Source organism: Dreissena polymorpha, chromosome 4 (assembly GCF_020536995.1).
Source record: "Dreissena polymorpha isolate Duluth1 chromosome 4, UMN_Dpol_1.0, whole genome shotgun sequence".
NCBI lineage: Eukaryota > Metazoa > Mollusca > Bivalvia > Myida > Dreissenidae > Dreissena > Dreissena polymorpha.
In genome coordinates, this window is record NC_068358.1 from 29,356,263 (window position 1) to 29,381,961 (window position 25,699).

Consider the following 25,699-nt stretch of genomic DNA (forward strand, 5'->3'; position numbering starts at 1 on the left):
ATGAAAGAAAGAAAAGATTTGCTATGACATTCGTATATTATTTTGAAACAACGTGATCTAATCATTTTACTTGAAAGTCATTCTGCTATTTCTAACTGGGTCACGTGAGAGCCGGAGAGCGTCCGTATCTCCAGATTTTGACCATTTCCTCTGATTTACATCGACATCCTCATCATCACAGGTTTATAATTAGTTTTGAGTGCCTCTGCCTAAACCCGCCACGCCCCTTTTTCGCACGAAATTTCCGCAGGATATTCATTGATAAAAGGAAAACGGCGGAAACGCAGCGTGCTTGTTTTATGAATGGACAGCGGGCGGTCAGCGGCGCGACAGGGCGCAACGCGCGTACAACTGCGCATCTGGTTTCATTCATGAACCTTCAAGCTTCGGTGGACCAGAGCAGATTCGGTACACATCTGTAGTAATTCATTAGCCGGCGGACTGAGCACAGGGACGTCACATCATGCCTTGATACAAACCGGTAAGTACTGTACCCGTATGTTCATTATCGCAGCTACAGCAGTGTGGAACTCTTGTACAAACAGGGGCGTTCAAAGGGAAGTTTTTAATGAATGCATTTATTGTAGTATGGTAAAACTGTTGGGTATATTATAGTAGTGTTGTTGTTGTGGCATGACAATATTGCATTTGTAGCTAAAATCTCATCTTGCTTAATTATTGAAAATCTGTTGTCATCGCTCTGTATCAACTTTAATATTTGATCGGCGTGCACATGCCTTCTAAATGTTATGAAGTTGCTTAATGCTGTGACTCATTGCATTAAAAATAATTAATAATCTTGTTGCATGTCCGTAGACATGACAAAATACATATCGCACAAGATGCCCGGTACACTTAATGATGGTATTGCTAAGTATGTCATTAATTTTCAGACATATGGACCGGGCTCTGTGAAAAGGGAGTAAAATGCATGTGCGCACGGTGCCGTCCCAGAATAGCCTGTGAGGATTTCACATGCTAATCTGGTACGACACTGTACGCACATGCATTAAACCCTTTTTTTTTACAGAGCACGGCCCATATATCGCCTTTGTGTAATAATGAACTATTTCACACACAAAAAGCTTACATACGAATATATATTGTCAGTCGCCTACCATACGGATATATATATATAAATTGTCAGTCACTTAATAACTTGTAAATTTCGTTATGGTTTTGAGAAAAATTTCAATTCAACATAGCCGTCCAGATAGACTTTAATGCTTCCAGTAGAAATGGACGTTGCTCATTTCATAGCGTGACGGCAATTTGTCGGATGATACTGCACTTCACCAGGACCGAAAGAGTTGTCTCCCATTGTCCACCTATCGTAATGGTTGAGATATTTCAGAATCTTTTTGTTTTATACGTCGTGAATAATCATCGATCAACGTTATGTTGTAAACGTGTATAAATATTACTACTGTCAAAGTTATGGTCTTAACATGTTTAAATATTACTTTTCATAATAATTAATGAGGCTTGTTTTATGTTTGTATTTTGTCCTTACTTGCCTCAAGTTGCCTGGCTGATACACACAAACTTCAATATCTATAGTGTAGGTTCGTATTATATTTTTCTTAAAAAATTGCATCTACCTTCAAGACAATCATATATTATCTAGACTAGTATCATCTCCGATGACACTCATACCAGTTCAATGTGGTGTAAACTTTTTAAATACAACCTACCGGATATATGTTGTACATTCTAGAAGACAAATCTGTGTTGTTTTATTTAACACTCGAGTTTTATCTAATACTAATGACACTAACTACGCTTAATTTTTCATTGACGGTAAAAAGCGCGCGCTGTTTATTCAATGGCCCACTTTATCAATGAATGTACTACAACGTCACGTGATTTGCAAGCTGCGCCTTTATTGATTGACGGATAATTTATCCCGTCGTGGGCCTCACTCTTAAAAAAATAGCCCAGATAATTGCCATTCAAATGTGATGCAATAAGTCATTTCAATCGATAAATATGTAGTGAATACGAATCTTATAGAGTGAATTTCAACCCATATCTGATAAAATTTAAAGCGGATGTGTACATCGTGATTTTTCATTGATCCACCGAGTTTTGTTTGCAATTGGCTCCACGTGACGTTGGGAGAGCCTAATTTCTAATGCCGCGGGTAAAACAGTTTATTGGTCACATTCGATTAAAACAATATGGGTCTTATTTTATCGTCAATTAATGTTATCTATCTTAGATATTATCTTACTAATCAACATTATTTCAATCATGGTTTTTATAAATTGTTTTCATTGGCTTAAGTCGAGATGTTAAAGCTGATCTACCCATATATTTGTAAAAGATTTAAACGACCGGAAATATCAAGGGGGAGAAATAAGGTCACGGATCGTGTCGAGTTACACACAGCTATCCAAATATAGAGACTTGTGCAAATGTGTGGAAAATACACGATTTAATTTCACATTTTAAAACAAAAGCAAACATTTACAGTAGTGTGAATGTTATTTTATGGATTGTTATACTAATGATTGTGTTTAAGCCGCGATTTGGATGTAAATTACACCAGGAGTCGCATTTAGCCAGTGTGCAAATTTGTGAGTGAATGGTGGTTCGGAGAATCAAAGAAGATGCTGGGATTCGGCTATTGAATGGTGTGTAGGCCTATTTCAACGAGTTCGGAATATTTTTCGCGTTGATTTAGGATTACTTTAGTGTTCAGTTGTTATATGGATTAAATTGATTTCTCATTTCGGGATTATAATTGTGAGGTGATAGTGTTTGTTGTTTGGTTGGAATATTTACACGTGTTGTTTTCTGGATTTTGAATTCCACGTTTGGTTGCCGGTGGGTGCAGCCTGCAAAATTTTCATTCATACTCGGGACTAGTTTCATCATAACACTTGAGAATGGTATAAAACAGTATTATACGAGAATATTTAACAGAATTTATACAAAGCATTTAATTGGCAAATTATCGTAGTTTAATTGTATAATAATTATTATGGTCGTTTTCATAAACTGGTTACTTTTCGTACTCGTAGACAATAGTTATGGAGAAATGTCACATTGTACTGAACTTCGTGTAAAAACTTTTGACTTGCGCACTCTGCTTTATTCTAGTCACCCTACCATACAGTGAATCAATCTATAGATATTTGTACTTACAGTGTTTTTTATGGCAATTTCGGGACCGATATTCGGCCCCATTCCCCTCCAAAAATAGTATATATTTTCCCCCAATTTTGGTGAAAAAATCCCCTTCAAAAGTTAATTTTTTATATTTTTTTTATAGAAACAACTGCCTCATGATAGATATATCTCAAATTCGTTTTATAAACAACTAACAAGGTATATATCTAAATAATATGATTTTTTATTATTATAAAGAGTTATATTAAATTAGGTTTTCCCAAATCAGTGGACTTCATGAATTAAATTTTTTTCCAAAATGGCCAAGAAAAGGCCTGATGTATCTATATTGTGTCAATATTTGTTGATAAAAACATTCCAATTTGGCCCATTTTATTGATAAAAAATGCTCACATTTGCCATTTTATTGATTTAAAAAATCCCAATTAGACACTAATTGGCTTGGAAAACTGATACTGTGCATGACGGCTGAACTGACTGAAACTAATGTTGAACAAATCATTGATATATATTTAAGAAAAAGAACAGAGACATTCAGCGGTGAATATTACATTCATGCATACATGTGTATTCATATATAAAATATCATTACATGACTTCTTAATTTCCCCTTTTTCTTAAAAACGACGCGTTTTTCCCCTTTGGACGGGCCCCGCCACCATTCCCCTATAGGTGAAAAAAAACACTGACTTATCATTCTACATCTACATGTACGATTTTTTAGTGAAAAGTCTTAATTAATTATTGATTTTGTACTTCGAAGTTTTAACAACATTTAGAACTTAAAAATCGTTATATAGTAATCCCACTGTGGGTCTGATATTTGCTCCCTTTCCCTGCTCGAAAGATATTTATCTTCCCTCTAAACTTTCCTAAAAATTCCACTCTTAATAACAACTTTATTTAAAAAAAAAAGATAAATATGGGAAACACAATGCACATGCATAAGCCCAGTATTCCCAAAGCAAGAGACTCAATTCACCAGTGTATTGATCTGATTCTCAAACTGATAAGGGTCATCACACTGTGACCACTGTAGGATGCCAATACATAGGGGTACAGGTAAACATACAGTCCAAGGTGTGGGCAGGCCGAAATTATCATGTTGAAGGATTAAAGTTTTAAAATTAGACCCACAAGTGAATATTTACAGATTAATAGGAAAGGAAAAATCTAATATCATTAAAAAGAATTTTTATTTTAAAACTTCACAAAGTGCCCTGATGATAAGATATTTCTTTCCCTAGCAAGTTTGCAATTTACAATCATTTTGTCTGAACTTTTAGCTGCATTGATTGCCAATTTTAGTAAAAATGAAAATGTAGTTAACAGTAGCTTTCAGGCAGTTGTGAATTTAGAAATCACAGAAAATTGTTGATTTTTAAGATTAGCTATTGTTTATAGAATTTGTGTATAGTAGGGGCTGAATATAATTATCACTTAGACCCATAAAAACCACTACTATATTTCCTAAATTTATTGAATATAAAATACAAAATTGGCTTTAAAAAAATTAAAATAACATAAAAATCAGATTTTTTAAATGTTTGTAAATTTTTAAGGCAACTATTAAAGTGCAGTAAATTATGAATAAGAATAAGAATTGTTTATTAAACCAATAATGGGTCACATTAATAATGACATATGAATCACAAATAAAGCATCATAATATATTGCATCATTAACACAATATACTAGAAGTAAGGATTATATGTTTGCTCATTTTGAATAAGGTTATCTATTTAACTCACTAAATATTCTCTATTTTAGTAAATTTAACACATTCTTACATGTATATCCCCATTATTAGGTATTCTGCATAAAAAATCCGACTTGAAGAACCAAGCCCCTTTTCCATATGGACTTGGTAATGTTTTTGCATGACAAGAAAAATTACATTGTCATTGCAGTACAAATTATTTGTTTAACACAATTCATTATATGTGTTAATTTAGTGTTAATGGTTACTAAATGGTAACAGACCCAATTTCCTTATGATATTGAGCAAGATTTCAGATTTAATCAAACCATTTATAAATTATGAATTTATATTTATTGTATCTTAAAATGTACAGCAGTTTGCAATAAGCCATGCCAATCAACAATTATCATTTGATATTAAAAGTTTGTTGCTGGGCTCTTTCGCTTGGGGCTTCCCCCTATATAAGGCCCTTGCTATTAAAAGAAGAAGAAAAGCCCTGAGTTGGTTATATGTATCACTAGCAGATTTGTGTAATTGAAACTGGTATGAAGTTTTATTAAATAAATAATTAATCCATTTCATTTCATTGCTATGAGACAACTTTCTCATAATTGATTTTTAATGAGATTTTAATGAAAATGCACTTTGAAGATTTTTTAATGGATGGATTGTTCAGTGCAAGAGGTATAAAATGGGCCATGACTGAGCTGGCAGCCTTCTCTTAAATTGGCAGAACAGTGTGGCAGGTTTGGTGTAATGAGGGCATTTACTATCTGGCCTTTCACAGGGGCAATCTCATAAAAAATTAAACCTGATTAGTAGTGCTGCAACAATATACCGGTATATCGGTATATATCGCAATACGCAATCCGCATATTGTATTGCGATACGATTTTCGTCATACCGGTACGAAAATTTAACAAACATGCATCTACATTTCGTTCAGAAAAGCCATCCAAAATAATGATATCAAGGTAAACAAAACAAAGCGGTATTTTGTAAAAATAAATTGTTACGTACAAATGGCATTCTAAAAAGTCTATTATACAGAGTAGCGTTGTTACATGGGAGCATTCATTCTATGCTTTTAAACGAATTATCGTTAAATTAATTACGCACAACTAAATGTTTCGTTCGATTCTGAAATGAGCATCCGAATCCGAATTTCGGAAACATGCTTCCGAAATGTAATGCTAACGCGACAATAAAAAAAGTGCTTTATTCTTTTTCTCAATAAAAAGCGAAAGCGCGCAAAAATTATACAGACATGTAGAACGTCGCGTGCAAAGTGTGGGTGTATTTGTGTTGTATAAAACGGGAACATCACGTCAGTTAATTTACGCGTGTTCAGTGGAAAAAAAGCGCCCGATTGGAAGTTATTTCATTACATCTTTAAATAGTAACAAATGCCAAAATGTATTTGATATTTAAGAAAATTGGTGAATATTTGTGTTTTGTGTTATTCTTGAGCATTTTTATAGTAAACATATACCAGAATTTGCTTTAAAACTGGAATATAAGGGATTATCTGGTAATTGGCGAGTTATAATTTTGGTACAAGTAAGCAATATATTGCGATATATTGCAATACGGGTTTTTGAGCTGACAATATATCGCAATACGCTTTTTGGCGTATTGTTGCAGCACTACTGATTAGTATGTTGATAAAACAGATTGGTTTAAATGTCATTAGTAAGAATGAAAACACAATGTAGGCAATATTCTTTAAGTAAAACAAGAACAAAAATATTGTCATTTATTTTGATATAATCAGACATAAACTGCTGTTTTTTATGCAAGTCATTTGCAATGCACTTATTTTTAATTCAGGCAAATATGATGCCTCACATTTTAATTATTTATTAATTTTGCAATAAGTGCACTTTAACGGTGCATGAACATGATTATTTTTTGGTGTTTGTGCAAGGTTCTTACAACAACATTTATTTAAAAGAAAGCAACACTTTTTGAGGGTACTTTAACACATACACAAGAACAAAACAACTCTGATTTCAGAATAAACTCATTATTGACCCATCAACATTTCAAGTAAAAATCATCAATTGCTACCTGGTTTCCAAAATTTATTGAAAAATCACTCAAGCACAAATGTTATTGATATTCTTAGTCTAAAAAAGTAAGTGTACAATTTCTGATGTTTGTTTTTTATTGTCAGGTCTGATGACAGACTTCAATTTATTATTTAAGTGCCTTGTATAAATTTTCTCTCAATTACTGGTCCCATAATTTGGGATTATGCAGGGCCTTCAATCTATTAAATCTGCCGCCGAAATTCAGTGGTAGTCCCTCGCCTGAAAAGTATACTTGTTTCCCCTTTTGGGGGGAAAAGTTCCCCCTAAAAAAAATAAATATTTTTTTGTTTTTTTTTTTTAATAGAAAGATGTATCTCATGATTATTATATCTCAATTCTATTTCAATTTAATCTTTGCAAACATACTAAATTATGCAAAATGCAATGAATATAGTGCAAACATGTACAAATGTTATAATGACAGAGTAAGTAAAAAAAATCCCCCAAAAAGGGAAACACCGCGAAAATTTCCCCTCCTAAGGGCTGCGGACCCCTTCCCCCAAAGTAGTGTGAGGGCGCTGTTATGAATTATGAGCAAATAACACTTTTAAATAGGCAAAATATATTTTCCTGTAAAGAGAAGTTCATTTGATAGGAATATTATTTCAAATAAAGTGTTTCAACATGAACTAGTGCACCAGGTTTAATGTACTTCTGTTGCACAACAGTATACACAATAAAAAAACAGGTTAAACATATTTTTCATTATTTATGTGTAAGATAATTTAAAAATATGATAGTTTGAATATTGTACATACATGCTACAAGTATGTAACTGTTCAACACATCTTTTAAGTATTTTTGTGCAATACCTCTTTAAGTGGTTTTTAATACAAGTCATAATAAAATGTGTACATACTGTCTGCTTTATTTTATTTTAGAAAAGTTATTATTTCTCGTGCACTTTCACCCTTTCTCCCATAAGAAGCAAAGTTAACCCTTTCAGTGCGGGAACCGAATTTTAAAGGCCTTTGCAAACAGTTTGGATCCAGATGAGACGCAACAGAACGTGGCGTCTCATCAGGATCCAAACTGTTTGCTATTCTGATAGTATTCTTTGAAAAAAATCGAAGAAAATGCTAATTTTTGAAATTTAGCAGACAACATTTTTTAGCAGACGACAAATTTTCCAGCATGTTTGAACATTATTGTACATGAAGATCATTGAAGCGTTTTTTATTGATGTATTTTTAAAGCTTATTGTAAATGCTGTACACTTGAGCATCATTGTACATGACAAACATTGTACTGTTATTGTAAATGGTGAACATTTTAGTATTATTTTACATGGGGCACACTTTGGTTATTGTATGTATTATAGATTTGAGCAAACCCTATCATGATGTAAGATCCTTATTGCCCACTTAGCTGATACACGTATTTGTAGCAGGCAGGTGGCTGCATACAATGGATACTGTTCTCTCTCCTTGGTCCATCATGGCCATTAGAAAGACACTTGAGACAGCAGTGTGGTGTGTAACCTTAGGCCAGTTAATTATAAAACAAGCTGATCTGGCAGCCATAATTAAAGCAGAATAAATGACATTATAAAGTGGTTCTTCGGCCTACAAAAACCCATTAGCGGACAGCAATTAAGTCTTAGCTAATTAGATCATTTAAAATGAATTAAATCACCAGATCATAGTGATTTGAAACTGATTGAGAATTTCTTCAGAACCAATACATGTTGAAACAATATGCCCTCAAAGGAACAGCTAGTTTTTGTGATTTTTCTTGTAAATTTATTTAAATTAAGACATGTCCAGTTTGCATTTGTTAGCACATTTATGAATGTCATAATATTTGTAATCCAGCTCTCAATTTTGTTAAAAAATCCATTTAGTCCCCCAGGTTCAAACAAAGCTGCCCCTTTAATGAACAAAATGCAGGGGTGTCAATTTTCCGGATTATTCCGGAAATCCGGATTTGAGCCGTCCAGGGTTTATTTTGAGGTGAATGTAAATGCGATGAGTTTGTTTAAGGCGGGTGGGGGTAGGGACAAAATTCTTTTAGTGCGGGATCATTTCAGAACGAATATTGTTATAGCATTATCGGCATTCCGGACATTTGCGACTGGTACCGATTTTATTTATTGATTTCTGATTGGTAAGCGGCTGGCACTGACATGAGCAGTAACTGGCTAAGTAAAGCACTGCAATATCATATATTAAAACAATATGTTAATCAAATTATATATTGACTGCGTCTTTGCTAGGTTACTGGTTACTGGTTTTCATTTTCTGCAGTCAAACGATATGCATATTTTATTTCATTTGCAAATGATGTATCGCAACATGTTTTCGGACAGTCGTTTTCTGATACGCTGGTTTGTCGATTTTTATTTAATTTTGAAGTTCTTAATATCATTTGTTTAGAATGACAAATACACCTGCGGTGTTACGGATGGTTTGGTTTATAATATTTCGCATTGTACTCACCAGAAATTGCACCTAGAAAGACTATAAAAAAAGAACAATAAGGTAGGGCTAGGGGGGTTGCGCCTTCTCTTCCCTTCATCCTACGGCCTAATTTTCGGGATTTCAAATTTGGGACAATTGACACCCCTGAAAATGGTAGTTTTGTACAATAATATCAATGATTCATACAGGCAGGGCCCTCAATCTATCAAATCTGCCGCCGAATTTCGGCGGCAGTCCCCCACCTGAAAAGTTTGTTTTTTTTCCCAAAAAACAGATTTTTTTCCCCCTCAGAAAATGAAAGCAAAATAAAAAAATCGTTGATTTATAGTTGAAAATTAATTGACCGTTTTTTGCCCACTGAAGTATCTACACTATCTACGCTTATTTCGTTCTCATGGAATTGGTGGTATGTAACCTTAATCGATTAGATGCTCAATAAAATATCGGGGGAAAAAACACAGACGATCAAGAATGGCCAGAAGGTGAAGGTCATAAAAACATCATTTATCATAAAAGCAAGTCTTATTGTAAAAAAATAATCAGTAAAACATTCTCCAAATGTTAAAAGATTGATCTTTTGTTCAAGCAACAGTCCCTTGCCCATGCATTTTGTTCCACGAGCACTATTAGTCACGATGCTTAAGTGAAGATGCCATGTCGAGCTCCAAGATCGCAGAGGCACTCCCTGACTTGTTGATATGGCCTCAGTATAATATAACAATTTTAAATAGGAGCATGGATCTTTTATTTTAAATTATTTCAAGAAATGATCTTTAGAATGATAAACTACTTTGATAAGGTTCCTGTTCTTGCATTTTTTCGGCGTAGCTGTATTAAGCCAGCTTTTCACCTTACCTGACCTTTGTAAGTGTCCAATAAAATTCAAATAAAATTTCCTGCGGCTAGGTACGAATGAATACACTTTATTTATTCCATTAGCTGATTTGAGTATACAACCAGAACATTGGAAACATATCCGCGTCTTTGTAACACTGTTCTACATGAAACAATTTTATCTCTAATGGAAATGCTAGATAGAACAGTTTTACACTCAATTCTCGACATCAATACAGTTTGTGCATGCTCCTTTTATTTTCATAGAATTACCAGCGCAAAAGCATTTATACTTAAAGGCTATGTTCTCATATTTAGTACATGTACTTACTTCCATATTCCTGTCAACATGTTAACATGTAAAAGTATAAAGAGCAGTGGAAGCAAGGCCTCACTTTAATGGATTGCATTTCAACCCGCGAGGTATCAAGTTTATATACAGGTCATCACTGCAGTTCCCGGCCAGTAAAATAATCGTGATATAATAAAGACGCTATCCGTGAACTAGGTGACCTGGAATTTTCTTCAGACCAGAACTATGTTAAATGAAGATATTCAGCAATATAATTATGGTATGTCAATAATAGATTCTTATTGTGTTTTCAACAATACAATGATAAATATTATATTTGATTAATTTAACAATAATTATTCCACCATATTGACTAATGTATTAAGCATGAGCGCGATGATTCTCGATACTGTTAATAATCGAATCAAATAGCAATGCCCGACAAACCACTAAAACAGGTTTGTTTGAAGAGCAATACGGATACTTTGTGTGTGGCTGGTTGACTCATATGTTTTAATTTCACATCCATTCTTCTTTTGGTTTTTAGTTTTGTTTCTATAGGTTTATGACCAGCAATATGTAATAATGTAAATGTAAATTCCAAAATGTGGCAAAAAATTCCCTTTTTATACGCCCGTATAAATACGGGACGTATTATGTGAAACCCCTTGGCGGGCGGCGGGCGGCGGGCGGAAGGCATCACTTTGTCCGGACTCTAATTCAAATTGTATTCATCCGATCTTCACCAAACTTGGTCAGCAGTTGCATCTAGTTGATATCTAGGCCAAGTTCGAATATGGGTCATGCCGGGTCAAAAACTAGGTCATAGGGTCAATAAGTGCATTTTCAAAGGGGCCACTTTGTCCGGACTCTATTTCAAATTGTATTCATCCGATCTTCACCAAACTTGGTCAGCAGTTGCATCTAGTTGATATATAGGCCAAGTTCGAATATGGGTCATGCCGGGTCAAAAACTAGGTCATAGGGTCAATTAGTGCATTTTCAACGGCGCCACTTTGTCCGGACTCTAATTCAAATTGTATTCATCCGATCTTCACCAAACTTGGTCAGAAGTTGTATCTAGACAATATCTAGGTCAAGTTCGAATATGGGTCATGCTGGGTCAAAAACTAGGTCACAGGGTCACTTAGTGCATTTCAAGCATTTAGCATGGTGTCCACTCTCTAATTGAAGTAGTTTTCATCCAATCTTCACCAAACTTGGTCAGAAGTTGTATCTAGACAGTATTTAGGTCAAGTTGGAATATGGGTCATTCCAGGTCAAAAACTAGGTCACAGGGTCACTTAAACCATTTCAAGCATTTAGCAAGTGCTCTCTAATTGAAGTAGTTTTCATCCGATCTTCACCAACTTTGGTCAGAAGTTGTGTCTAGACAATATCTACATGTAGGTCAAGTTCAAATATGGGTCTTGCCAGGTTAAAAACTAGGTCACGAGGTCCCGTAGTGCATTTCAAGCATTTAGCATGGTGTCTGCTCTCTAATTGAAGTAGTTTTCATCAGATCTTCACCAACTTTGGTCAGAAGTTGTGTCTAGATGATATGTAGGTCAAGTTCAAATATGGGTCATGGTAAAGTTATCAAGTTGTCCAAAGTCTTAAAACGGGCGTATCTTGTGACAGTTTGGCACTCTTGTTTTTATTTTATTTTTAGAAAGAAGTGTTTAATGCGTATTTTATCTCAATTTTAATTTAATTACATCTAACAAAGTATTATATGATTTTGTTCTTTTAATTTGAATGATTATAAAGAGTTATATCAAATTTAGCATTTCCCTAATCAGTGGACTTTTCGTGTGGAAGAAAAGGCTAATGAATTTATTTTCCCAATTTCATGAAACTGCCGATAATATTCCCAATTCCAAAGCCATGGGCCATCTTCCCAAAAAATGGGGAAAAAACCTGAATAAGCAGCGAAAACTCCGCGTAACACCTGTACTGCGTGTGATGCAGCTAAGAACTGCACAGAAAATGACATTCGCTATCCTTGATCTAATTCATTAAACTATCAACGCCGTATATCTTTTTATACGCCCGTATAAAATACGGGACGTATTATGTGAAACCCCTTGGCGGCGGGCGGCGGGCGGAAGGCATCACTTTGTCCGGACTCTAATTCAAATTGTATTCATCCGATCTTCACCAAACTTGGTCAGCAGTTGCATCTAGTTGATATCTAGGCCAAGTTCGAATATGGGTCATGCCGGGTCAAAAACTAGGTCATAGGGTCAATAAGTGCATTTTCAAAGGGGCCACTTTGTCCGGACTCTATTTCAAATTGTATTCATCCGATCTTCACCAAACTTGGTCAGCAGTTGCATCTAGTTGATATATAGGCCAAGTTCGAATATGGGTCATGCCGGGTCAAAAACTAGGTCATAGGGTCAATTAGTGCATTTTCAACGGCGCCACTTTGTCCGGACTCTAATTTAAATTGTATTCATCCGATCTTCACCAAACTTGGTCAGTAGTTGCATCTAGTTGATATCTAGGTCAAGTTCGAATATGGGTCATGCCGGGTCAAAAACTAGGTCACAAGGTTACTTAGTACATTTCAAGCATTTAGCATGGTGTCCGCTCTCTAATTGAAGTAGTTTGCATCTGATCATCACCTAATTTGGTCAGAAGTTGAGTCTAGATGATATGTAGATCAAATTCGAATATGGGTCATGCCGGGTCAAAAACGAGGTCACGATCGGACACATAATGAATTTCAAGCATTTAGCATGGTGCCCGCTCTCTAATTGAAGTAGTTTTCATTTGATCTTCACCAAATTTAGTCAGATGTTACATCTAAATGATATCTAGGTCAAGTTCAAATATGGGTCATGCCGGGTCAATAACTAGGTCTCGAGGTCACTTAGTGCATTTCAAGCATTAAGCATGGTGTCCAAAACCTCCGAACGGGCGTATCTTGTGACAGTTTGGCACTCTTGTTTAAAGATATTTCTTATTTGCTGTAAAGTAAGTTTGCTTTGAAAAATTGCCCCATTTACAAAAAATTCCCCATCCTAAGGGCTGCAGACCCCTTCCCCCAAAGTAGTGTGAGGGCGCTGACAGGCATCAGAAGGTTTTTTTATTGGTGGGATTTGTTTGTGCTGGCAGATTAGTGGTTTGTTCCAAAGTCTAGCCCGAACCAGTGTAAGTATATTGGTCATTGTTCCCATCCATGTATTATTGAGATGCTCTGGGAAAACTGGGTTAAATTAATGTGCAAAAAGAGTTAACCAAAAATAGCCTTTGCAGTCTACACAGGCTTATTAGGGGCTACATTCAGTTTATATTGTTTTTTGTTTTTTTTAAGGGAAGTCTCTTCTTGGCAAAAATCCAGTTTAGACTGAAATTGTAGTTCCTGATAGTGTTTTTTTGTTTAAATATAGGACCGGTCTACAGCCCCATTCCCAATGGAAAAATGAATATATATTTTTCCCAAATGGAACCTAAAATGTCCCAATTTAAATTTTCAACAACAACAAATTAAGATCTCAATGTTTAGTTCCCATCCAGCTCTATAGTTGAACCAATGTTAATATAATAAATAAAAACACTTATTCTTAATTTTGAAGCATTTGCTTTGCATGACGCATTTCCCAATTTTTAGTCAAAACGCAGTAGTTTTTTCCAATCCAAGGGGACCTATATTTAACCCTTTACCACTTACATGCGTATTTTGAAGCATTTGTAGTCCGTACGATAGTTTACATTTTTTTGTAATTTAATAAAATACCTTTATTACTAAATTCAAGTTTTAAAGGCTTCATTTCCAACCCTTAGATACTGATAAGCACAAACAGCATTAAACTTGAACAGACTGGCGTTACTCACAGGCTATTCTGGTTCTATGCCATTTTCGCTCTGCTTCTAAGTGAGAAAGGGATACTGGTGAAAAGCACACTGTGATAATCCTGTAGGGACTGCACTGGGCCAGGGTTATCTGGGACAACACTAGGCACATGCATTTAGACCGGTTTTCATAGAGTGTGGCTCAATTGTATTTATGACTGTATACAAAAGTGTATTAGGGCAAAACATCAAAATGTAAACAAGCCTGCACTGAAAAATATATATCACAAAGTGCTGTTACTTGACACTTTAGAAAACCAAGTAGCATCATTTCTTGCGTGGATGCACCGTGTATCCCCGGTGTCATTATGTACAGATTTCACTCTTGTGACCTGACCACATCAGATTAGCATTTTGTTAAGCCGGTACATTATATTGAAGCTCATTACATCCTGCTGTATTCTAACGGGTGACAATTGGGGGGTAGTGGGTACATGAAAGATAGGGGCAGTGGGTACATGCGTATTGAAAGACCTGTAAGCCTTTAAAAGTTTGAGTCCATACTAAAGCACTTTATCATTGTGGTTAGGTCTTACAGGTATGAGTGACATGTTTTGGGTATAAATGTTGTGAATGCGAACAAACTTTTTAGAAGATTGACAAAACATAGATGTTGGTTTTATAAGGATTTGCTTAGGTAAATGGTGGTAGGGATATTGTATTGATTTGTGTTTGCTCCTGGAGAAGGATGACAACAATCTGAGCCTTGGTATAACCAGGGTCTACATTTGGATGTACAAATGTTGGCAGGGTGGAATATTGACTGAGATTAAGTGTACATCTTGCCTGGGTCTCAATTCTGTAGTTTCATATTTATGGATTGTTACTGAGATTTTAACAGAGGAAAATATATGCTGTGTTTGTGTTTTATTGTTAATGTAGGTTACATTGAACACAAGTGCTTGTACAATAAGACTGCCATGTTCTATAGTTTCATTCCACTGCACAACACTGAGGTAAATGTAGTCAATAGATACGCTCTACTGGTTTAATTCATAATGTTTTAATGATACAAAGAGAAGTAAAATATAGATTTATGACTACTTTTTTGATTGGTAGATAAATGTCTATGAATTGAAATATATATTACACTTACAAAATGATACAAGGGTACATGATTTGTTTTGACTCATGGTTTTGATAAGACATCATGCCTTGCTTGAATTGTTTTCCTCCACAGACTATAGCAAAATGCATAGCAGAACATGTATATTAGATTGTATGGGTTTGCAGGTGATTTCAGTCTTATTGCATAATGTATTGATCAGACCTGTTGGATGTATGAGCCTATAAAGGATCAATAAAAGATCGATTATGGGAATTTACCCCAGTAATCTGTCTTATACTCCCACACAACGAGAATGTGTAGGTGAATACTACTGACATGGTCCGATAACAACTGTAACTCATAGTTTACAATTGTATGGGCTGACTGACAGTTAAAACAAGCATTCAGTTTAGTTATACTGATACTGTTTGCTTTATATTTGGAAGTTTTGTTTAAGACAAACAAGGTAATAGATTTTCAGACAGATTCCTGCGTGTTTATGTTCCCCAATTTAGGAAAAGTACCCGTACCAGCCCAAATTGGGAAAAAATGCGCCCACAAAAATGAAATTGGGAAAATTTGCGATGTGAAGTCTTCAGATTGGGAAATTGATGTATTTGCTTTTTTCTCCCAAATTCTTCAAAAATTGATAACTATTGTGTTGTTAAGTTGTCAATATAATATTTACTTAGGTTCAAACCATAGAGCTAAAGCCAGAGGGAAACTAACTAAATTGTTGTACTTTATTTTTATACAAAGAAATTATTAAAAAAACGGGGGGGGGGGCTTAAAATGGGATTTTTTAAATCAATTGAGGAATTTTTATTATATATGTTTTTCAACAGGGAAAGTGCAGTTTTCCAGTACTTAAATTATAAAGAACAAAAAAAAATTGCTGGATATATCCATATTGGTTCTCTTTATTTCTAGTAAAACTGGGTCTCACTTTGATGTTTTCAATGTTGTCATGTGGATGTTAACTTATGTTGTTCCATGTTCCTTAATCAGTTCTTTATTCAATTTGCAATTATTATCATATTACTTGGTGTTTGAATTGACTTGTATTACATATTTTGAAAATTTTCCATGTGGATGGGAAGTGGTATGGAATATTTGAATGTATAACCATAAAATAAGTGCTTAAAAACAACTTGTGAACTACACAAGTGAGATCATGTTGCTTATACTGGGTATATACTAGCCGATCTAAATTATTTGATCGTCACTGGCTCTGGGAAAATGGGGCTTAATGCTTGTGCGTTAAGTGTCATCCAAAATTAGCTTTTGCATTCCTCACAGGCTGATATGGGACAACACTTTCAGCCTACAATTTATTTTAGCTTAAAGGAGAAGCACTGTAAACAAAAAATACCATAAAAGCAGAGATTGTTCACCCTGATTAGCTTGTGCAGACTGCAGGGCTTATCTGGGAGGATACTTTCAGTAAATGGATTTAGCCTAGTTTTTCTAGGACAAGGCTCATTTATTAGGGATTGCCAGATCATGACCAGGTAGTGTATCCAATAATGACTTGAACAGGTTCACAGTGATTGCCCATCCCACCTCAGTCAGTGGTTATTGACTTGTCTTGAAAATGTTGTAAAGCTGAGACTAGAACAATCCAATATACTTGAAGCTCTAGCTGATTTGATTTCTAGTAGATAGATATAACATACTACAAAATGAATGGAAAAGATATACCTGTATTGGATGTAAAAATAAGTACTAGGGATTGTCTTGGTGGATAGTGTTTCACTATAGCTTCATTGTGAAAAATAGGTGATCTCCGTGTGTTCATTGTGAAGTGTTTTGTTTTGGTCTGCTAGATTTTACACTTTGCTGGTCATATATGAAGGAAGTTGTAATGCTATCAATCATGTTTTGACTGGATAGGTAACTTTTGATGGTACAAACATTAACTAGGATATATACTATAATAGTCCATAATTGTTTTTTAAATATTAATACCTACTAGTTTTTATTTTAGTTGTACCTTAATGTTATGTTATGTTTTATTAGTATGTGTTTGCATTGAATTATAATCACAATTATTTTCTATTTTCAGATTACACCATAGATTTAACAATGCTAACAGTTACACTGACCTCCCGTTGTGAGCTATCCTCAGTGAAATGAACACTCGATCAACATGAGGCCCTCGCGTTACCAAGTACCAAATACATTACCTCCCCTGGATGTGGCCGGCGTGATCACCATAGACCAGGTGCGACCACAACCACGGAAACTGAACGAGTATGTTGACACGCCCAGGTCCCCATTGATCCACACGGGGAAGACCGGGCACTCCTCAAACTTACACTGCGTTACACCAAAGTCAGTGAAAGTAAACCTTAATCCAAGGGATCGTGTAACTGTTGTGTTACCGAACCGGACATCACAAAGTATTATTCGAACTCAACCGATTTCAGTAAGTCCACCGCTTAAAAAGGAATTACAAAAAGAAGTGTCGGATAATTCGATAATATGTTCAAAGTGTGGGAAGTGTCGGTGTGGAAGTTGTACAAAAGACAAGGAATTGCCCTACAAGTCATTACTCTGTGGAGCTAACTGCGCAAGCCTTGATGAGGCAGTAGAGTACTGTACATGTGTGTGCTGCGTAAAGGGTGTGTTCTACCACTGTTCCAAAGAGGAGCAGGATGTGGAGTTTGAATGTATGGCAGAGCCGTGTGCAGGGTGCAGCCGGCCGCGCTGCTGTGAGCGCTGGACTTGTATGCTAGCGATGAGCCTGTGTCTGCCGTGCCTGTGCCTCTACCCGCCAGCCAAGCTCTGCCTGATGGGCTGCACAGCTTGCTACAACAAGTGCCGTAAGAAAGGCTGCACATGTAACACGAACACAAGCGTGAACAAAAACTGTAGCAGGAGTAACCAGTCGAGCAAACTCGCGGACACTCAGACCCGAGGGCTCCTTGTGGAGTCAGACAGAGAGAGCTCCTCGGTTTCATGAAGCCGCACTGTTATTGTTGTTGTTTCTTGTTACGTATATCATGACTTTCGAAGTCTGCGTTGTTACACTGGACAGTAGCTTGTACATAGGGAAGACAGTCTGTGATGATTCTTGCTATTGATTTATTTGATCCATGCTCTAGGAAAACGGGGCTTAATGCATTTTCATAACGTGTAGTCTCAGATTAGCCTCTGTAGTCCACACAGGCTAATCAGAGACATCATTTTCCGCTTTTAAAGAATTTTTTGTTAAAAAGAAGTTTCTTTTTAACGGAAATCCAATCTAGGCGGAAAGTATTGTTTCTGATTAGCCTGTGCTTACTGCACAGGCTAATCTGGGACAACACCTTAAGCACATGCATCAATCCCTGTCCTCCGATAGTGAGGCTCATTTATTTTTGTGCCATGTTTTTCTGATTGTGGTCCTTAACTCTCTCTTAAGCAGTGCACACTGTAGTATTAAATCTTCTCTGATAACTTTAGTGCAGATGATTACCTACTTTATGAACTCTGTCTTGGATTATTAATTTTGGAAATTTGCCTTTTAACATGCTTTTAACAGTATGTTTCTTAATGTTCTTGCTGTCATAGGTTTTAATATTTAAAGCATTCATGATGTGAAAAATGATTTTAAATTCTATGCAGTACATAAATATGTTGATACATAACTTGGTTGAACATTATGTCTTATTTCTGATTTTCTTACTTACATTTTTGTAAATATCAGTTAATGAATTTTCAGCATCAGCTTATAAAATGTTAATGTAGACATAATGTAATACATGTAGTATCTGTTTTCATCTGTACTTTTTATGAAATTACAATTTAAGGATAAAAATAAAAAAACGTACACGGTTTTCATAATTTTTTATAAAATGCCAAAGTCCTTATTATCTTCATATGAATGCTTTATATTAATATTTAAGAAGATATTTAAAAAAAATCATTATTATTATATTAAAATCACAGCCATTACCACAGACAGTGATTTATTTTGTTAATTCAGTTTTGTAATTGCTGTTATAGATACAATTTGATAAAACCCAATTTATTCTTTAAGCACTTAATCTTTTTTATAGTTTGTTTTGTATTGGTCTGTGTACATGTACACATATGATCATTTTACGTTTTTCTTTGATTTTTTAATGTTTTACTCGCTTGTCAATTTTTTAAACCTTAAAGTACTTTGTCAATTTTTCAAGTTTTGTATCAGTTTTCTTGATAAAAGTTTTGACTTTTTATACTATGTACACTTTTGATATTGCGTGTTTCTTGTGTATTTCGTTTTCATCAAGAAGCAAACTCCAATGTCAAATGGGAAAAAAAATACAAACAAGTTTTAAATATAAAAGATTTCTAGGTTTTATCTGTTTTAAAATAATGTTCAGAGTTTGGAATAAATTTGTTAGTTTTTGAGAAATTTATTTGTTAAGATTTTTTGTAATAGCCTGCATCATCATGCCAAAAAAGGTCTTATGTCATATGCGCCCAGTGTTGCACCTGATCAGGAGCTACAATGTCTGCTATTGAGGCCACATATCCTTGGGTGACTATGTAGTAGACATGGTAGCTCCTCACCAGACTGCAGGATTGCCTTTAGCTACGCTGGCCTCATATGGCTTAAGACCAATTATGGCATGACAATCACATGGCTTAAATGAATGTTTGTTACTTTCCCATGTGTACTGTTTGTTCTTTGGGCATTATTTTCAAGTGCCAGTGTTAAGTCCTACCAGTAAATGCCATAAAGGAAATCTTTGTGCGGGGTAACGCGACAGGAAGTGGAAATCTGGGCCACAAACATCTCAATGTTGTTTTCACTTAAAAAAAATGTTTATCTTGTATCAGAATATATTAAGTAGATACATGTCTGATTATTTTCGAATATTTACATAACTGTTTATTTTGAATGATGTTTTCTTAATAATATAAAATTGAGTGTTTGTTAACGCTTATACATATATTACAAGAAAATGTTTAGTTACTGTTCCAGTTATTTTATGGTTTAGAAATTGATGTGCAATATGGATTGTCGAATAATAAAACATTCAAGTTCTGTTTCTCATGACCGGATTATTTTATTTAGATTTTAGCTTGCATAATTCACAACCTTGTCACCAAGACTTCTTCATGGCATTTAATTGCAGACTCTCTGATATCCAAATGTGTTCATTTTAGCCACGGCCTGGGAAAACTGGGCTTAATGCATGATCATTAAGCATTATCCTAGATTAGCCTGTGCAGTCCACACAGGCATATCCAGGGACGACACTTTTTGTCTTTACTGGATTTTTGAAACCAAAAATCATATAAAAGCAGAACATGTTGTCCCTGATTAGCCTGCGCTGACTTCTCTGGCTACTCTGGAATGACACTAGACGCACATGCATTAAGCCCTGTTTTCCCACAACGCAGCTAATTTTATTAAGATGTGTGCTGTTTTGTCTAATGTCATCCTGTATATAGGCTCCTCTGTGTTTTGTACAATGATCTTGTGTAAGCATCATGTACCCTCCCAATCTGGATAAGTCATCATTAATATTACCATATTGCAGACAGTTCACACTTCATTTAATAATGATTTCAGTGCTATAATGCTCTAAGTGTTGGTTTTGTGGGCTGATGTTACACAGAACATTATAAGTTACAGATTTGTTGCACTGACTCGTTCATTATATTTGCAAATATCATCATTTCTATAAACTTATCAGTTCATACAAGTTTTCAGATATAACCTGTCCATGAGGTTTAGTCTATTTATTTTTAGCATTTTGTTATTAAATATATGTGTTGTTTTCAGTCATTTTGTTGACTAATTGTTCATACATGTTTTAAAATTCATTTGTCCAGAGAAAATCTCCTTATAGATTTCAAAAAAAAACATCACCTTGATTTTGTGGTTTGAATCCTTCTTTAAATTGCTGAACATAATACAATAACATTAAACATTGTTCCATGGAACCCACATTGAATCAATGTATGTTATATCTTAGGTGACACCAAATAGGGCAATGTGTATGTATGTGTTATGTTTTCCTATGTGATGTCTGCACAAAGCTTTTGGCACATGTCTGCATTCATTCTCAGAATGTCAGAGATGACAGTTGTGGCAAATGCAGTGGAAAAATTAATGTTGGAAACACTTCATACTCACACTATATATTGACAGGCAACAGCTTTCTTTTTAACATTTATTGACTTTGTTTTTGTTTAAGATATTCAACATTTATATACAATATTTTTGAAGCATTTCAATGAGCAATGTTTTTAGTTGGGAAGAGCAAAAACTCATAAATGAAAACACTACATTTATATTAATGGATGCGTAGTGGCTTCAGTGCTTATTTTGCAAACTTTATTGTCATTACATTCAGAATGTTCTACTGATAACTATAGCAAATCATGTCTACAACTTCTGCTTATTCTTACTACTTCATTAAGTATCCATACACCACCATTGTCAGTATCCATACACCACCATTGTCAGTATCCATACACCACCATTGTCAGTATCCATACACCACCATTGTCAGTATCCATACACCACCATTGTCAGTATCCATACACCACCATTGCCACTCGTTGTAGTTATGTATAGCAGAATTATTATAAATATTATACCTCAATTTTGTTACAGTTTCATTATTATTATTATTAATATTATATATATTTGTTCAAGGTGTTATGTTCCTTTGTTAGTGATTCTGTTATATATATCTATAGACTTTCCAGTCGGTTAAGAGACTGTGGTGATGTATTATCAATCTTTTATTTCTGTCAGCCCTGGGCACATGTTCAATGTAAATTATCAGGCATACTTCAGTATGTACAATGTTAAGCCTAGGTCTTTCTTGTTTCATCTCTCGAGCCTCCTTCTGGCAAAACTGGGTTTAAATCATGTGTGTTAAGTATTGTCTCTGAGTAGCATGTGCAGTGTGCACAGGCTTATCAGGGACGACTTGTCCCTTTTATGGAATTTTCATTAAAAGGATTTCACTTCAAAACGGAAATCCGCAAATGCGTTAAGCCCTGTTTTCCCAGAATGCGGCTCATGTATAAATTGTGCCGCAGCGCTTATCGTACGCCGATGTATATAGTATAAATACCCGTCTGTATCTTAGTACAGCTCGTGTACACACACTGTTGTTGTTGTTGTTGAAAATGGTGTATAAAAGGCAACAAGTTTCCGTTGAAATTCAGCAATTGTGTTTGTCGTACTTTAAGATAGCATAGATGCTAACTTAAGAACTGTAATAAATAGATACATGATGCAAAAATATGGCAGCATTGAAAATAGTCGAGCTGTTTGACTTCGGTATGTTGACTTTATGATGTAACAAAATACACAGGTGCTTGAAAAAAAATGGTCTTGGTCCTTCTATATATATAATATAAAAGGACCAAAAAAATTTCAAGTACTTAAGACAAAATATGTTTGCGAGAATGCCCGTCTTAAAATTGAAGACTGAACAATTTGTCCTGGAGAGAATGGGCAGTGGCGGGGACATCAGTATATTTCGTTCTAGATCTTTCTCCTGATGATATGTTTGTGATTGGCCAACGTTTGCGAAGGTTTTGTACTAGTTTAAGTATTTCTTAAACTACCGGTACGTGTAACCTAAATTACTTAAAGACGTCGTGACGAACAACTACGGAACTTTTTACTTTAGATACATGATTTCGGACATGTTAAAGATGCAACGGTTAAAATACATTTGTGCATTACTGTAAAACGAATAACTAGTATGTTGATATTATCCAATAGTCTAACGCAGCAACGCTTGTATTTCGATGAGTTGAAGACGCTCTAGTGATGCGCTGGGAGGGCGGTATATCTTCATATCTCTAATCTATGTGTCGTGTAACACCTAAGGTTTTATTATCGCGTTCTGCGGTCTGGTAGAAGACAGGTTGAGTGTGAGTATCAACCGCTGACCAGTGTCACGACGGTGATTGCGGTTACTTGCTAACCAGTGTCCGTTGATGTCCGGTGGCGATTGCGGTCACGGGCCTACCACAACCAGCTCGTGTGTAGCTGCTATACCTCAGATGCCCGCACTCGCGAGCGACTGTCATCTTGAATAAAACTGCTAGAGAACTTCAACTCAGTGATCCACAACACTCGGGGAATGTTTGTGGATTGTACTAGGGCCATAAAGAATGTCGTAAGAAACAGCAATTCTTTAAAACAAAAGGTGATACGACTTAGGTATTCTACTGTGTTTTTTAAAAAGCTGTGCAGGAAAATATATTTCGTCACTACGTACATGCAGCATAATTTATCACATGGTTACTATAAAGGATAATAACTGAATAACATAACAAAATGATACTGAGCCGCGATTTGGTAAAACTTGGCTTCATGCATCTGCGTCATGTGTCGTCCCAGATTAGTCTTTGCAGTCCGTATAAACATAATCAATTCGGAACGACACCTTCAGCCTCGACTGGAGTTTCAAATAGAAGAGACTTCCTTTATACGAAAAATTCCTGTGCGGACTGCGACTCTGGGATGACACTGCCTAATATATATTTAGATCCTTGCGTCAAGTATTACGTATGCCTTAATTATATGACAAAGGCACAACGTATTACACGAGAGTTAATATACGAATATCTCGCAGAAAGTACAATGAACTCTGTAGGCAGATCGGCATCTCACTTGCTCATAGTCGGTGACTCTGCCAAGTTGACTCTGGTGCAGACACATTATATGTCGACTTCATGCATTTCTTGGAGATTATTTTACCTGATGTCGTCAGTAGAAAGTTAGTTTCCGGTTTCTCCTGTTGTAAATACGTTTACTGCAGACATACGGACTACAGATTTCTGTGTCTATTTCAGAAACAATGTTACACGCGCATCAAATACTAGTTTCGTTGCAAAAAAAAATACATGTTTTTAACGTTTAAACACAGCGGTACTTTGCAACATATATGTTGGAACTATGCCTTTTTAGTTGAGGCGCCGTGAAAAACTGCATTGCATTATGGATCGACAAACATGTCCGCAATCAGAATTCTGGGCTTCGCTGACCGCTTTAATACAATACCATTTTCTGCTTCAATTGTTATTTTTTTAATTGTAAATGTCATTGATTCGCGTTCTGTCAAGACTGGGTTAAATGCATGCGCGGAAAGTGTCGTCCGCACAGGCTAAGCAGGGACGCTTTCCGCCTAGACTGGATTTTCGTTGAAAAGCACCGAGGAGCCTACCCGGTATATACATGTTGCAATAAGACAAAACATCACAAATCCTAATAAAATTAGCCTCGTTCATGAAAAACTGGGCTAAATGCATGTGCGTAAAATGTCATCTGATATAAGCCTGTGCTGTCTGCATCGGCTAATCAGGGACATTTTCCGCCTGAAATGCATTTTCGTTAGAAGATACTTCCTTTAACAAAAACAAACAAGCGGAAAGTGCCAGTCCTGATTAGCCTGTGCGGACTGTGAAGGCTAAGCTGGGATGACACTTTGTTCACAAGCATTGAGCATAGTTTTCCCAGAACGCGGATCTATTGTGATACGATTTGCTTGGAAAAATAGAATAAAGACTTACGTTTTGACCTGACTAGAACGCGCTTGTTTTTTTTAACCCATTTATGCCTGGCGTCTAGAAAAAGGCATTGGCAAACAGCGTAGACCCAGATGAGACGCCACATGATGCGGCGCCTCATCAGGGTCTGCGCTGTTTGCTTAAACGCATTTCTGTAAGAAATATTCTTAATATAGAAATAAATATACTAGGCATCCCTAATTTTGGAAATAAATTGATCCAATTTAGAAGGATGGGAGAGTCCACTAGGCATAAATGGGTTAAGTAGTTTTTGTTTAGGATATACGTGATTTTTCTACAACTCCAGCACCAATTTCATACCTCAAGGGCTCGTGGGCTTATACTCATGTATATCACTGTTGTATTATTGTATCGTGCATGTTGGATCGAAAACATCAAAATGCATTTCGCAAACTGGGTATAGAACAGTTTGCCGTAATGTACACTGAACAATATTTCAACCAAGCAAGCGGATTCATTTCGAGGGAGGACCATTTATTGTTTCTCTGTACAAAAAACGACGAAATATTTTCCCAAAGAATGCCGAGATAAGATCTGGAAAAAGCAGACGAAAGATTGTATCCAGACGCGCCTCTGTTTTGAAACGAGAGTACACTGCACTAAATTTGTAAGACATACATAGCGATCTCTTTTGCTTTCGCTCTAACGCGTGAAACCTTTCATGTTAATAAAAACTATAATTCAACTGCGAACCTGAGGCTTAGTTCATAATTTCAGTGGCATATACACAGATCCCGCGCTCTGAAGTCGCAACCACTTCCACATGGCGTG

At 35.7% G+C, this 25,699-nt stretch overlaps 1 protein-coding gene across 4 annotated transcripts; it reads left to right on the forward strand.

The window, feature by feature from the left end:
• The first annotated feature begins 369 nt into the window (after positions 1-369).
• LOC127880276 (protein sprouty homolog 1-like) lies at positions 370-19,716 on the forward strand. Of its 4 annotated transcripts, none has more exons than XM_052427627.1 (2): positions 370-481; positions 17,451-19,716. In XM_052427627.1, exon 2 carries the CDS (start codon positions 17,535-17,537, stop codon positions 18,348-18,350), a length of 816 nt encoding a protein of 271 aa, XP_052283587.1. In that variant the 5' UTR covers positions 370-481; positions 17,451-17,534; the 3' UTR covers positions 18,351-19,716. The 4 variants fall into 4 exon arrangements, with proteins under 4 accessions (XP_052283587.1, XP_052283584.1, XP_052283585.1 ...); XM_052427624.1 differs by lacking the exon at positions 370-481 and adding an exon at positions 2,357-2,636; XM_052427625.1 differs by lacking the exon at positions 370-481 and adding an exon at positions 2,645-2,894.
• The last annotated feature ends 5,983 nt before the right edge of the window (positions 19,717-25,699 follow it).